This window comes from Pelobates fuscus, chromosome 12 (genome assembly GCF_036172605.1).
Source record: "Pelobates fuscus isolate aPelFus1 chromosome 12, aPelFus1.pri, whole genome shotgun sequence".
NCBI lineage: Eukaryota > Metazoa > Chordata > Amphibia > Anura > Pelobatidae > Pelobates > Pelobates fuscus.
The window spans coordinates 33,637,962-33,653,960 of NC_086328.1; the positions used below are offsets into that span (position 1 = coordinate 33,637,962).

The 15,999-nt window shown below is 43.6% G+C and overlaps 1 protein-coding gene across 1 annotated transcript; it reads left to right on the top strand.

The window, feature by feature from the left end:
- The first annotated feature begins 229 nt into the window (after positions 1-229).
- On the top strand, positions 230-9,988 carry LOC134578466 (inactive hydroxysteroid dehydrogenase-like protein 1). Its single transcript, XM_063437466.1, has 4 exons — positions 230-461; positions 764-1,209; positions 5,793-6,023; positions 9,853-9,988. Exons 1-4 carry the CDS (start codon positions 230-232, stop codon positions 9,949-9,951), a joined length of 1,008 nt encoding a protein of 335 aa, XP_063293536.1. The 3' UTR covers positions 9,952-9,988.
- The last annotated feature ends 6,011 nt before the right edge of the window (positions 9,989-15,999 follow it).

Sequence of the window (15,999 nt, forward strand, 5' to 3'; positions counted from 1 at the left end):
GGCATTGCAGCCAGAAGGAAAAGTAAACATTGGGCATAGGGTGCAAGGAGTGTTTAGAGCTGAAATATGAGTGGTCTGTCATGGACATCATTGGTGGCTGTTGGAGAGTGCACTACAGTCATGTTGTGAAGAGAGTGACTCAAGTTGAAAAATTAAATTATATCAATTTTGCATTTCTTGCAACTCACATTGGATTGGTGTAATTTCAGATACAAACTACAGCAGAATTATGGAACTTGTGGCTGTTATGAAGAAGGTCTTATCACCACTGTATGAGGAGGTATTACATGCTTACCGTAACCACTTGGAACTTCTAGCTGTAGTGGGAGCCTTGTACACTGCTCAGAAAGGCCTTTATGTGCTATGCGGCTGTTACCGTGCAATCAGATTTCACATCAGAATCCGTATGTTCAGTAAAACCTTCCTGGCCAGACAATATGGAGGGTGGGCTGTTGTGACTGGTAAGTGTGCAACAAGAGAAGAATTGTATATGGCAAGTTAACAATAACAACGTATCTCTGTTTTGCTTAAGTACTCAATAAGCCAATTTATGTGGATGACTTTAATAGATCAATTGCATAACATGAGAATATGTTATTTGGTTTTTAATTTTAATTCAAATCTGGTATCACTAGTAAGGATCAACATAATTCCCAAACTATACTTCTATATTTGGTTAGAAAAATTGCCTTATTAAAATGTAAACTATTAAATGTGTTCCACTCACTCCTAAACCTTTTTTTTTTGCTTATTTTTCCCTCAGGGGCCACGGATGGTATTGGGAAAGCATACGCGGAAGAGTTGGCAAGCTTTGGCATAAATATCATCCTGATCAGCCGCAATAGAGATAAATTACAAATGGTGTCTGAGTCCATTGCTACAACCTATGGAGTTAAAACCAGCTTCATAGAGGCCGATTTCAACAAGGGCCGGGAAGTGTTTCCTGCCATTAAGGAGGCCTTGAAAGATGTTGATGTCGGTATCTTGGTGAACAACGCTGGGGTGTGCTATGAGTACCCCCAGTATGTAACAGATGTTCCAGAGGATAAAATTTGGGAGATCGTCAATGTCAATATTGCTGCAACCACTATGATGCTGCACATAGTGCTGCCGGGTATGGTACAGCGAAAGAAAGGAGCAATTATCAATGTGTCCTCTGCTACTGCCCGCATTATATGCCCTCAAGCTTCTATATATGCTGCTTCCAAGGTAACTTTGTGTATCTACTATTTGACTATGGATATTTTAATACATAAGCAGGTAACCTGTAAAGAAAATCTGTTAAGACAAATAGACTTATATGGAAACATATATGTATATGGTGAGGAAGGTTCTCTCAGAGAACAGCTCTTTAAAACAACACCAACATGTGACTGGTCTTCAATCCCAAGCTGCATTCCCTGCATCTGCAGCTTTGTTTCTCTCCATACAGACTAATTTACGGATACAAGTTCAAAGTAGGGAAAACGACGATAAGCGACATTAAACAGAACCCCTTCCACCCGAACCAACAGTAAATACCCCGAGACCTTATGGGGAAAAGGGGGAAGAAAGCGACTTCACTTAAGCCCACCCCAGGGCTCACAATAGGGGAAATGTGGAGGCAAACACGTGGCGGCAGCGAATCCAACATGGAGGCGCTGCACGGCGGATGCTCGGACTTCTCCGAGGACCTCTCTGATGATTTGGGGGACGTTTATATGCCTACCCCACATCGTAAACCGGGAGGGAAGCAGCAGGGAGCTGGTACAGACTCGGAGCGGGCCACCACAGCGGTCCTTAAAACCCTACTAGCGGACCTACAGAGGCACATCCACGAAGATGTCACCGCGCTCCGCGCGGACATACAAGGCCTGACAGGCCGCATCACCACTCTTGAAGAGACCACACAAGCCCAGGCCCAGGACTTATCCGGACTACAAAAGTCTATACTGGATCTACAAAAGCAGAACCAGCAGCATGAACGCCGCCTCGCGGCACAGGAAGACTCCAGACGGCAGAACAATATTAAGATTAGGGGGGTCCCTGAAGAAATCCCTGATAAAGAATTGCCGACAGTAATGGGGCGCCTATTGCCAGCAATCCTGATACGCAGACAAGCCGCAATGCCGACCCCAGAAGGAGTTTTTAGGGTCCCCAAACCGGCCAACGCTCCAACAACAGCCACGAGGGATGTAATCCTCACCCTCCGAAGCGGAAAAGAAAAAGCGGCGATCCTCTCTGCCCTAAGGGGAAGAACCCCCCTTCACTTTGAAAACATGGAACTACAGTTCTACCCGGACCTATCCGGAGGCACCCTAGCCTGGCGCAGGTCGCTTCAGCCTCTCACCACAGCATTACGGCGCCAAAACATCGAATACCGATGGCGATCCTCCAGGGCACTGACGGTGATACACGGGTCGACCACGCACATCATCCAGGACATACAAGAAGCCCAGGCCCTGATGCACACTCTGGGGGTACAGTATGACCCTGCCACCCAGGGCGGGCCACCCAACAATACCCCGGCTATCCATACCTGGACCCCGGATAAATCTGCGACATTCATTCCCCGGGGCTCCACGCCGGTCTCCTATGCGGCAGTCACCTCTTAAAGCCATCACTAACCCCAAGGCGAATCTGACCCGCCACAAAGCACTGAGGGGTCATCTGGACACAGTGGCCGCAGCAGCACATAGTACCACCTCTTTACCCGTCCAAAGGCCAAGGCAGTTTCGACCGCCACATCGGACCCCAAACCACAGCCAGCTCCAAAGCGCCTACATAGACGGCCGAAGTAATTCCCTGACTTTTAGAATGCTGCCAGTCCGTGCACACAAGGGCCTTTAAACCGCTAAGCCTCCGGTAGGCACCGGATGCTCGGGACACTTGTCACCACAGCTCAGATAAGCGCCCAACATCTCCCACTGTATTTCTTTGTACCACACTGCCTATGGAAGGAGAAAAAGTCTTTGCTGTTGTTTCATTTTCTTTATAGTATTGCATTTTTATTTTTCTCTTTCAATGTTTGACCTTTCAGAATAGCGTTGCCTGCCTAGCTGATAAATTACAAAATTAACTGTTTGCCATACCTAGCTTTGTACAAGTTTAGGCTCATTGCCCACCTAGGTCACACCTCTCGGCTAAGCAATAACCTTTGGCTGACCAGCAAGTCAATTTAGAACCGCTAGAGCCAGCCTTCCTTACACACTAACATATACACACGAGCATCAACTGAGATGGACACAGACATACAAACGATACTCGGCTCAGAAATAGCAGGTTACAGGCATAAGTCGGGCGTTACTAACGTAACTACACAGGCTAGGTATATTAACCCAGCAGGCGACAGATCACAAACGGCTTACCCACTATATTGGGTACACACGAAGTGTAACATGAGGCAATCATATCTTACATACTAAAGATTGTTCTCTTCCTCCTTAACTTGCATGCCTGGGCACTTCACACTATTGCCTCCACTAGTTAGGCTAATTTAGTCTCTTTTAACTACGCTTACAACTTGTTCACTATACGATTCACTGTATTGTTACTATAATTATTTCAAATTATCCAGCCATCATTCGCCATGCTATCAATGTGGGTCAGTAAACGGCGTTAGCAGACAAAGCTTTCAACAATACATTAGCATGTACTTGGAATCATTTTGAACTAATTTATGTTTGTCAATATGATACCCTTTTTTTTTTATATATATCCGGGGTATTTTTATACACTTCTAAACTGTAACTAAAACTAGGGCATAAATAAAGCCCCTTTAAACATCCGATAGTTAAACTGACCTGTATACACTTAGCTGCTCTTTAGCTATACTTTGTCAAACAAGGTAAACCAAAAGAAGGAATGGATTGCTGTATAATATAACATTAAGGTTTCCTCGAGAGCAACGTGCTGTGATTGCAAACTGGATTAGGTCTTCCAGATATGTCTCAGTTGGTACAATATAAAATATTTTTTGCTATATTTCTGAAAAGTTTACTACTTACTATACTCAGCTAACCCTCTTATCAAACCTCCTATGTTAAGGATCCTAGGCGACGTTAATGCTGGTGTAAACGTTAATAGTTAATAATTAATCTCACGTGAGACTATGCTTGAATTATTTTACTCTATAGTTTAAAACCACATCTCCTGTTTTTGACATAACTGTTGCAACTCTGATATCAATATAAAAAATGTGCTGTCAGATCATATGCCATGTCAATTCCACTGTACCTAACTGACCTGCTATTGCTATTGTGGCATAGTAAGGCAAGATGTTACCTGTTTTAACATGCACACAAAAAATAAAGAATTAAAAACAAGTTCAAAGTAGGTGCAGGACAAGACCACATACGTAGGGAACACACTCAAGACAAACCACATTTCAGAGACTAACTTTTGGTGATGCAACAATAACCAACTTATCTCTCAGCCAAAACAATCGAAAAAAATATCAAATATTTCTGGTTGTTTATTTTTTTATCTAAACTGGATTTAGTTTCAGCCAGAATTTAAGCAGCCGTACCTGGGACAGCTGTTTGAAATGAAACCAATGGTAAATGTGCTTTGCAAGCACCAGAGCAGGATTAACTATAAAGTGGCCTCAGGTAACCTAGGGTTAGACAAGGGCGACAGAACAAGGATATTGTTTTTTGCCCCCTTTATCATCCCTATGTGAAAAATGAATGGGAACCTGCATAGGCTCTCTGTGAGATCTTAATCCTACTCCGGTAAGCAGTCATGAAAAATAAATTAAATAAAAGCCCATTGGGGCCAATATCACCTGCACATTAGTATAAGGGAGATCTTAAACCTCCCTCATGCCCCCAACCACCATGCTACAGGTGGGGGCATGTCTACTAAACAGTAAACAGCCTTTCACTATTCACTGCAATAATAAACTCATAACTGGCCAACTATTGCTGCCCTGTTGTCATTAACATACAAGGGGGATCTGGCACTGGTGGAGGCTTCATAATAAAGAACGAGGGAGGGGGGAACAGATCACAGAGAAGTGAGATTTTCCTGTCAGAACACTTTCAAGCCAAACAATCAGAGCGCTCTGACTGAGATTTCAAAGCATGAGAAAAGGCCAATAAGGATAATATTCTAGTATGAAGGGTTGCTTGAGAAAGACCTGGGTACAGGTCGAAACGTTGCAGATCCATTAAAGCTGCTTTAAACGTATCACAGTGAGTTCCTGAGATTTTCTTTGATATATGTTCTATGGGGTATGCTGACCCATACTCAGTCAGCAGATTTTTATTTACATAATAAATGTGACGACACTTCCATGTTTATTATCTTATTAATGGCTCCCACTGTTGCCGGTGGGGGTCGGGGCTAGAATGTCATAGGGGTACAAGGGGATGGACAGTGACCTGGGTCAGCCACCCCTGTAAATTACATTCATCAGTCACTAGTCTTTTATTACAGAAAGCAGCCAATGGCTGCTGGCTGTTTAGTTGTTTATTAGACATGCACCAACCTACAAAATTGAATATTGACCCTCATATGCTTTTTTAACTATTTGCCTGCTGGTTGCAAGAGCTGCGGGCCAATAGTTGAAAAAACATTTTTCCAACACCCTTTATCTGTTTAGCCCCATTTACCATTTGCTAAAGTTTATAATTAAACTACAATAAAGTGTGAAGCATACTGTTCCATCTTCAAGAGGAAATGTGGATGAAAATATTTGTTTTTGAAGGAGTAGTGTAATACAAATAAACAACATAAAAGTGTTTAAATTGACCTGGTTGTACCATTAATTGTATTTCTTAATTAACCATCAATGGTTCTCTTGCTTTCAGACTTACCTGGACAATTTAACTGAAGCTTTATACCACGAATACTCTAAGAAGGGAATTTTTATACAGAGCCTGATCCCATTTGTTGTGGTTACGAACATGTCAAGTCCAATGTGTAAATTTTTTAAGAGAAAGTCGATACTGGTTACTCTGGCTAAAGACACTGCCTATCAAGCCGTAAGGACCATAGGACTATGCCGAAGGACAACAGGATCTTATTCTCACTCCCTCCAGGTAACTAGAAGTAAAGAAAAGTGGAAAATGGAGGTGACTGATAGTGACATTCAGAGCAACAATTTATAAAAGGGCTGGGCAAAAGGTAGATCCCTATATGCTGCAAAACTACAACTACCTTGATCCTTGCCAGCCTTTACACTGTCAAAGCATTATGGAAGTTGTAGTTCCACCACATCTGGGCAATTACCATTTGCTCGCCCTTGGTTTATGTGACAGACTGGTAACCTAGGACAGGTACATGTCTCCCAGCCGCTACCTTCTCCTAAAAGGACTATATCACTACAGTTTTCCCCCCTCCAGCAGTGCCTTCCAGCTCAGTGCTCTCCTTCCCCAGCCCAGGAGCATACAAAAGCTGGCCAGGGAGCCACTGAGACACATGGTGTGCCTGACCGCGAGCTACCCACTAATCGCCAGGAACTACTGATTGGATCACGGTACGCAGTCCGGTAAAACTTTGACTATGGCGCTCTCATTCCCAGGACCATCAATCAGGGTACTTTGTGGAGGGGTGCTAGAGGGCTCGAGGTATCCAGCAACTCCAAGGACTTGAGGAAGCTCCATGTACCGACCAAAAGCGCCATCATTTAAGGTGACTGTCCATTTCTACCCAGCATCATGGAACTATGCGCCGAATCAGAGGCTAGCCACAACCCGCTGAAACTTTCACCTAAGTTGATCTTGCCACGTCACATCTTGGCGCTTTTCAGACAGAGTGGGTGCTCTGACACATGCTTTCTGGGTACACTGGTTGTGTGGGGATGTGGGCACAGGAACCCAAGTTATTGTATGTTTTGTACCTTGATGCCAAGGTATCTGGCTGTTAATTACATTACCTGCTCAGGTACAGATACCAAGGTGCCCAGGTATAAAAGTGTGACTTGTTGTGGCAACAACAAGTTCACTGTCACAGTTCCCACCGTGCATACAGATGACCAGACATGGTCGCCCAACAGGGGAAATGAACCTGGGTCCTTCTGCATCCTAAGCCTGCATTCCTGCCTCTGAGCCACTTCAGTACTTGTTGACATAGCCTTGTTTATCCGGCAGATTAATCATTATCTTAGGTATATAACACTGCCTTTCCCTAAGGGCAGTGTTGGTCCGTTGTTTCATGTTTCCTGTTTGCTTAATACTGACTTGGCTTGTGACCCCTGCTTCTGGGTCTTTGTTATTGCCTGTTCGCAGCCTGCCCTGACCTTTGGAATTGTGTCTGACTACTCTTCTGGATTTGCCCTTGTCTGTTTCCTCGTACCCGGTTACTGTTCCTGCCTAAGCTTCCATGCACAGATTCACAGCCCAGGTAGCTTCTTATCTGGTTACCGGGCTGTGTTTATCTGCAAGGGTGAGCAAAACATCTCTGCACTTTGGACTTCAACTAAGGTAAGCCGTGACATTCACCAAGGCAAGTGTTTGGGTGAGACAGCTATTACGCAGTGGCAAGAAGCTCTGGGGCTATAAACACCAGGGAAAGAGAGACTTCCTTTTCCCTTCTTCCTCCTACTCACTTCCTGCCTTCACATCCCTTCATGTGATTTGGCGCAATGTGATGATGCTGTCCAATAATGTTTAGCTTCACTCTTTACATATTTACCTTTTCCTGAGATATGTCATGGTCTCTGTTACCTGAGAGCGCGTTCTGAGATTGTTTGTATTCATGTTACTGACTTTCAACTGGCTTTGTTCTGGCTATTCTATTAACTGGTATCCTTGACCTCTCCTTGTCTATTCGTTTATGTGTATTTCTAGAATCCTTGACCTCATCTTGTTTTCTACTTTGCAATTTTCGCCTATCTTGGGCATCACGTTATCCCCAGCCACTCTAAGGTCCGGTATATGTAACCTCTGCTTCCAATTTGTTAATTTTATCTCTATTCTCTGCGGGTAATGGTCACTTCAGTCTGACAAAAAAAAAAACTTAAAGGTCAAGTGAATAATATTGATAAGATAATATTAATTATTTTGTTACACTTGATTATATTGTTACAAGGAGTGGAATAAATTAGGCAGCAAGTGAACAGTCAGCTCGTGAATTTCCTGTGTTTGAAGCAGGAAAAACGGACAAGTGAAACGATCTGAGTGACTTTGACAAGATCCAAATAGTGATGGCTAGATGACAGGGTCAGAGATCTTCAAATGGCAAGTCTTGTGGGGAGTACCCAGTATGCAGTGGTTAGTACCTACCAAAAGTGGTACAAGGAAGGATAACCGGTAAACCAGCATCAGGGTCACGGGTGCCAAAGGCTCATTGATGCATGTGGGGAGTGAAGTCTAGCCCGTCCTGGTCCATTCTCACATACAGCTACTGTAGCTAAAATTGATAAAAAAAAAAAAATCCTAGCCATGATAGAAAAGTGTCAGAACACACAGGCTGGTCATATTGCCCATGAGGTTCCCTGACAACCGCCGAAAGCACCTTCAATGGCATTGTGATCATCAGAACTGGACCATGGAGAAATGGATGATGGCTGCCTAGTTTGATGAATCACATTTTCTTTTAGATCAGGTGGCTGGCCAGTTGTGTGTGCATTGTTTACCTGGGGAACAGATGGCAGCAGGAAGCACTGTGGGAAGAAGGAAGGCTGGCAGAGGTAGTGTTAGGCTCAGGGCAATGTTCTGCTGGGAAGCCTTGGGTCCTGGCATTCATGTGGATGTTACTTTGACACATATCAGCTACCTAGAAATTGTTAAAGACAACAGCAGGATAATGTACATTGTCACACTGGAAAAACTGTTCAGGAGCGATTTTAGGAACATGACAGAGATCACGGTGTTGCCTTAGCCTCAAAATTCCCCAGATATCAATACAATTGAGCATCTGTGGGATGTGTTTAAACAACAAATACAGTAAATGGAAGCGCCACCTAGCAGGACTTAAAATGATCTGCTTCTAATGTCTCGGTGCCAGCTACCACAGGACACTAGTCCATGCCTCGATGCATCAGAGCTGTTTTGGCAGCACAAGGGGGACCTACTCTATATAAGGTAGGTGGTTTTAATGTTGTGGCTGATCAGTGTAAGAATATGAAGAAATTGTGAGAGAATGAACTGATAGACAGATCTCCTGTCTATGCTCCATGTTCACTTCAGGGTGTCAACAGTCAGTTGATGGCATATAGCTCATGAATTATGTAGTATGTGAATTTTAATACACAGATAAGTTGTTTCCTGCAGTGAATGGGTGCATGAGGGCTATAAAAAATATGTTTATTATGAATTGGAGTCATGGGCTCTGGAGTTCCAAGCAGTAGAGGAGTGCAATCAGTGGCACTTTCTGCTCTGCATAGTCTGCTAGAGGATTAAGGGGCTTGTATTTGTGTAAGGAGTACCTTGCAGATGAGGTAAAAACCAGTGGGGAAAAAAAATGAGTAAAACTTAGTTTTTGGTTTTTCATTTTTATTGCAAACAAGGAAGGGGGACCTATTTTTGACCAAGGACAGGGATACTACAGGCAGAGGATTTTACTCCCATGGTTCCAGCGCCAGGAGCCTTGTGAAGCCGCGCCCCCTATTTAGTCAAAATGACGAAATAGGCGGGCGCGAGCAGGGAGCAATCAGACGCTTCCATTTGGTCATTGCTCCCTTGTGCGCATGTGCGGCTTCTCTGAAAATACAGTGTTTACATTAGATTGCCTGCAGGGAGCTTTAGATCTCACCTGAACAACTACATTAAGCCCTAGTTGTTCAGGTAACCATAGTGTCCCTTTAATCTACCAAGATCAATTGGAGTAGCCCATTTCCTCTTGCCAGTCCATAGTGTTTTGCTTCCACCTAATTGTATATGATAATAATTTTGAAAATGTTGTAACATTCTTGTATTTTTCCTTCAGTTGTACTTGGGTCTAACTATTCCAGAGTGGGCATGGATTTCCTTTTTTAAAATGTGCTGTACAGCCGTTCGCAGAAACCATTTTGCCAACAAGAAATAAAGAAGAGTGTCCTTCGGCAGAACATGACAGATTCTATTCTCAGCAATACTAAATAGATGTTGTTTATCTACCCTCAATAATAAACTTGGTGAATGTTAGACACCCCTAACACTGCATATACCTCGTCGTCTAGCTATTTCGCAAATAAAGTTAAATATATGAAAACAAGATTTCAAATATTGTTTTTCCTTAAAAAATGTGTTACTAGCTCTACAACAGATTGTTTTAAGGTGAGACCACCAGTGATGTAGCATGTTCCATGTATCATTTACCCATAGAATGCCCAATTTTAAGGTATCACATTTGGCTGTAGCCTTCTAATGTAGGACCTAGAATGTCACCATGGAAGATACAAGAACCAATACTCTAGAATATACTTAATGTAATATTTCCTAAAGGTATGTTGAAAGGTTGCATGTACCATAGCTACAGTGTTACAGCTGACAGATATTTAGCTGCAGAAAAGCTATTTACCTGTACCATACAGTACACATTATCACATCAGCAGTACACATTATCACATAAGCTGGTAAATATACCTCTTGCAGATTCTATACAATGATTTTTCTATCTCTTTTACGAGTCTTTTCCATCCAAATTTTACGAGACTTGGCCTTCGGGCATAAATTGCTGGTTTTCCCCACACTATGCACAAAAGTTTCCCACAAGTTATTCTTTAGGAATAGACCAATATCATTTTTCCAAAGCCGATACTGATTATCAGCAGCCTTTTTGTCCGATTCAGTGGCGTACATACCAGGGTCGCAGGGGTCACGGCTGCGACCGGGCCCGGCCCACCAGGGGGCCCGGCCGCCCCTGCGACCCGGTATGTACCCACAGGGCCAGCCTCTTCTGCTGGGGGGCCCAGGAGCCGGCCACCTCCGGGCCCCCCGAGGCTGGCCCTGCTGTCACCCGGCTGGCGGGCGCGCGAGGGAGCACTGTCCCCTGGGTGCTCCCTCTTCAGCTCCCTCGCGCGCCGTACTGAAACCGGAGCCGGAAGATGACGTCATCTTGCGGCTCCGGCATCAGTACGCTGCGCGCGAGGGAGCTGAAGAGGGAGCACCCAGGGGACAGTGCTCCCTCACGCGCCCGCCAGCCGGGTGACCAGCAACACCACTGGACCCCAGGGAATCCCCCCAGCTCTCACACAGGTAAGGAGGCTGGGGGGATTAAATTAAAAAAAAAAAACAGAAAAAACGTGTGTGTTAGTGAGTGTTAGTGAGTGTGTTAGTGAGTGTGTGTGTGTGTGTGTTAGTGAGTGTGTTAGTGAGAGTGGTAGTGAGTGAGTGTGAGTGTGTTAATGTGAGTGTGTTAGTGTTAGTGAGTGTGTTAGTGTTAGTGAGTGTGTTAGTGAGAGTGTGAGTGAGTGTGTTAGTGAGTGTGTTAGTGAGTGTGTTAGTGTGAGTGAGTGTGTTAGTGAGTGTGTTAGTGAGTGTGTTAGTGTTAGTGAGTGTGTTAGTGAGTGTGTTAGTGTTAGTTTGTGTTAGTTTGTGTGTGTTAGTGAGTGAGTGTGAGTGAGTGTGTGTTAGTGAGTGTGTTAGTGTTAGTGAGTGTGTTAGTGTTAGTGAGTGTGTTAGTTTTAGAGTGTGTTGGTGTTAGTGTGTGTGTCTGTTACTGAGTATGTTTGTGTGCGTCTGTCACTGAGTGTGTGTCTGTCAGTAAATGTGTGCGTCTGTTCATGAGAGTGTGTGTGTGTGTGTGTCTAAAGCACTTACCTTTCTCCAGCGCCGGGCTCCCTTGGCGCTGGGGATCTCTCCGTCCCGATCCGCCTCTCAGCTCCGAATGCACATGCGTGGCAAGAGCCACGCGCGCATTCAAACCGCTCATATAGGAAAGCATTACTCAATGCTTTCCTATGGACGTTCAGCGTCTTCTCACTGTGATTTTCACAGTGAGAATCGCAGAAAATCCTCTAGCGGCTGTCAATGAGACAGCCACTAGAGATGGATTAACCCTCAGTGAAACATAGCAGTTTCTCTGAAACTGCTGTTTTCAGCTGCAGGGTTAAAACTAGAGAGACCTGGCACCCAGACCACTTCATTGAGCTGATTTGATCTGGGTGTCTGTAGTGGTCCTTTAAGTGTATGTGTTTATGCATGCACTGGCGTACATACCGCGGTCGCACGGGTCGCAGCCCTGCGACCAGGTGCCCGCCCGCCATGTGTTGCGGCCCCAGCCCGCGCAGAGTAAGCGGGGGGGGGGGCCCACAGATCAGTTTTCGCACCGGGGCCCCATGGGTTGTGTGTACGCCACTGGTCCGATTGCCAAAAAAATTGGAATGAGGGCAACGCTATTAATTATTATTATGTTATTATTGATATAGCGCCATCAAATTCCGCAGCGCTTTACAATGGGTGGACGAACGGACATGTAGTTGTAACCAGACAAGTTGGACACACAGGAACAGAGGGGTTGAGGGCCCTGCTCAATGAGCTTACATGCTAGAGGGAGTGGGGTAAAGTGACACAAAAGGTAAGGATAGTATTAGACTAGTGACAGTTGCAAGAGAGGAATCAGTTGGGAGCTATTAACAGTTTAATTGATACGCTTTTATGAAGTAGTGGGTTTTTAATGATTTTTTGAAGGAGTGGAGACTGGGTGAGCATCTAACGAAGGAGGGAAGTGAGTTCCACAGGAACGGTGCAGCCCTCAAGAAGTCTTGAAGGCGAGCATCAGAGGTGGGAGTGCGGACAGAAGATAGACGTAAGTTTTCAGCAATGAAACAGTGGATGCAAGGTGAAGCGCTGTATATTTTAAACAATGTGAAATATAAAAAATAGGCTGATACCTTAATTGCATACACAAAAGTCCATATGTGACATATAGTACCTTGAAATAAAACACAAATAAAGACAAAAATAGTGTATCCTGTGATATAAAAAATAGATATAGGATGAAATAAATTTCCCACTCACACTTTTAAGAGCTAATGAATATAGCTCAATAAAATCGCTTGTAGGATCCGTAAAGGCGATGCTAATCCCTTCTTTTTGGTGGGAGTTCTTCCTCGGTCTCTAAAATCAGGAGAGGTATATGGTGCAGTACCTTAGATATAAAATCTATAAAAGGATAAAGCAAAAGGGGTACTTACAAACCCAGAGCCATCCAAATCGGCTCTGATCAGGAGTGTATGTGGTTAAGGACCACAATCCTTCTTTGTGCAAATGAAAGTAGCAGGAACAATGCCAGTAGTGTTAAAAAATATATATAAATACTTTATTTACATAAAAATATATAACATTATAAAAACACTTTACTAGGCATTAAAAAAGTCCAATTACATGAAGACAAGTGATCTCCAAGTTCCCAGGACGCGTTTCGCTCTGTCAGCTTCCTCAACTGGATATTGTAAAAATGGAAAAGTCTTCATTTCCCTCCTTGGACTTGTTCCTGCTTTTATACATCTTCTCAAATCAATAATGTCAGTCCTGCTTGTAAATTCGCGGGCGACCACCATGGAAACGGTGACGCCCTGCGTTTCAAGCCTCACTTTCAGTCCTTTTTCCTGCTTCCGCCGTCATTTCCGGTCACGTGGGGGTATGCCGATACGTCATGCGTTCCAATTTTGCGGTTCATTGGGACCGCATTTCCGGTGAAAGTGAGACCACAAAAGAAAAAACCGCACTATCAATTAATCATGGATATATACAATTAAAAGTGATTGAACCTCCAATTATTTCATTATATCGGCATATAACTCTAAATAAAAATATATAATATATAGAAGCAATGATGTAGTTATATGTGCATACAATCAAATGTTAAAGGAATAGTGTAAACATATATTTCTGTAAGTTTTCAGCAGCTCGTAAGGGCCTAGACAGGACATACTTGTGTATAAGGGAGGATAGATAGGTGGGAGCAGCATTATGTAGAGATTTGAAAGCAAGAACCATCATTTTAATTTGAGCTCTATATCTTACAGGAAGCCAGTGTAGGGAGTGACAGAAGGGTGAGGCGTGGGAGGTGTGGGCGGACAGGAAGATGAGTCTCGCCGCCGCATTCATTATGGACTGTAACAGTGCAAGTTGGGAGCACGTAAGACCACTGAGAAGCGGATTGCAGTAGTCAATGTAGCATTTAGTAAGGTCGGATGCACGCAAGCCTGCGTGGTGGAGCTGATGGTAGCACAATTGACTTGGAGGGAGACAGACGCAGGAGTAACAACACTTGAGAGAGGAAATACCAGAAATTAAGTTTTGGTCAAGTTGAGTTTAAGGAAGTGGGCAACCATCCACTTAGAAATAGATGCAGTCAGAGACACTAGTCAAGAAGGACGGGGAGAGATCAGGAGAGGACAGGTAGATTTGCGTGTAATCCGCATAGAAATGATATTGGAAGCCAAAGGAGCTAATGAGTTTACCAAGGGAGGCAGTATAGATGGAGGACAGTAGGAGACCAAGGACTGAACCTTGGGGGACACCAACAGAGAGGAGTTGGGGAGAAGAAGCAGAGCCAGAGAAAGAAACACTAAAAGAGTGCTGGGAGAGGTAGGAGGAGCACCAGGAGAGAGCAATATCTTGTAGACCGATGTTGCGAAGGAGAAGAAGCTGTTGATGATTAACAGTGTCAAAAGCCGCAGACAGGTCAAGGAGTATTAGGATAGAGTAATGACCACGAGATTTTGCAGCGAGTAGATCATTGGATACTTTGGTCAGTGCCGTTTCCACAGAGTGCTTAGCGCGGAAACCAGACTGAAGCGGGTCTAGCAAAATTGCAAAATGTGCATACCAATTGCTACATACAGGTAGTGGTGACGTGATGCTCGATCCGGTTGCTAGAGGATAGGCAGAGAAAATGCAATGACATCATCTAGAGGATTAAAACAAGTACAGAAGCCCCTCAGGGTAAAAAAAATGGGACAAAAAATGCATATAGCAGAGATATTCGGTATGCAAAGTAACTTTAATAAACAATAAAAAAGCTAGACATTATAATCGCATTAAAAAAATAGAGAAAAAAAGTAAATTATATAATAAAGTATAATATGCACTGAAAGGTATGCAAAAAAAATATAAAAATAATGTGGCAGATTACACCACAGAGTATATAACAGAGGGAATAGCCAGGGTCTAGATATATAGGTCAGACATAGACAGACTATAACAAGAAAAAAACACCACATATGAGCAGTCTATGTCCCAATACGTAAAACCCTAAGCCAGCCAAGTGTTTAGGATATACAAAATATATATACATATATACAAGGTCCTCTCACCAAATCATCTGGGGTGGAATCACCTAAGGCTCATGACCCAAAGGAAAAGGATACAAAGCAAGGGCTCAGGACTGACCCAGTCAAAGTATGTATGAAAATAGAGGCCAGTCACAAAATTAATCAGTGCTTACAAATACAAAAATATGCAGACTTACCTTACAGTGAGTTGCCACATCTAAAGGAACCAGTGCCACTTGAGCTTCTCATCGAGACCATGAGGTGGCACTGTATCCAATACATGCATCCAACAAATGTATTTCTGTAACATCAATCTTTCTCTGATAACCCCACCCCACCCTCCGGGGGTAAGTCTACCCTTTCCAGGACCTGATACCTAAGTTGTGACACATTGTGTCTCATCTCCCGAATACAGGTTTTGTGCTTTGAAACACTATCTTTTAAGGTACATATGGTCTTATCGACATACCCCAAGCAACACGGACACTTCAGGAGATAGACCACAAAGTTGGATTGACAGGTAAAGAAGCCTTTCAACTTAATCTGTTAAACGGTCCTGGGATGTCTGCAGAACTCACTATTTATGACCCCACTGCAATGATTGCAGGAGAGACACAGGTAAGTCCCAAAAACAGGTTTAGATACGAATCTTTGCTTGGTCTGTGATAAGCTTTCAGTCTTAACCACCATCTCCCTTATGGTCTGTCCTTACTTGTAAGCAAATTGTGGTGGTCCCTTAAACAAATATCCTACCTGTCTGTCCAATTGTAGGATAATTTTATGTATAATGTCACGTATTTGTGAGGAAAACATTAAGTGAGTACTCACAAAAGCTTTTCTGTAAGTGTTGCATCTGTTTGTAGTTGAAAAGA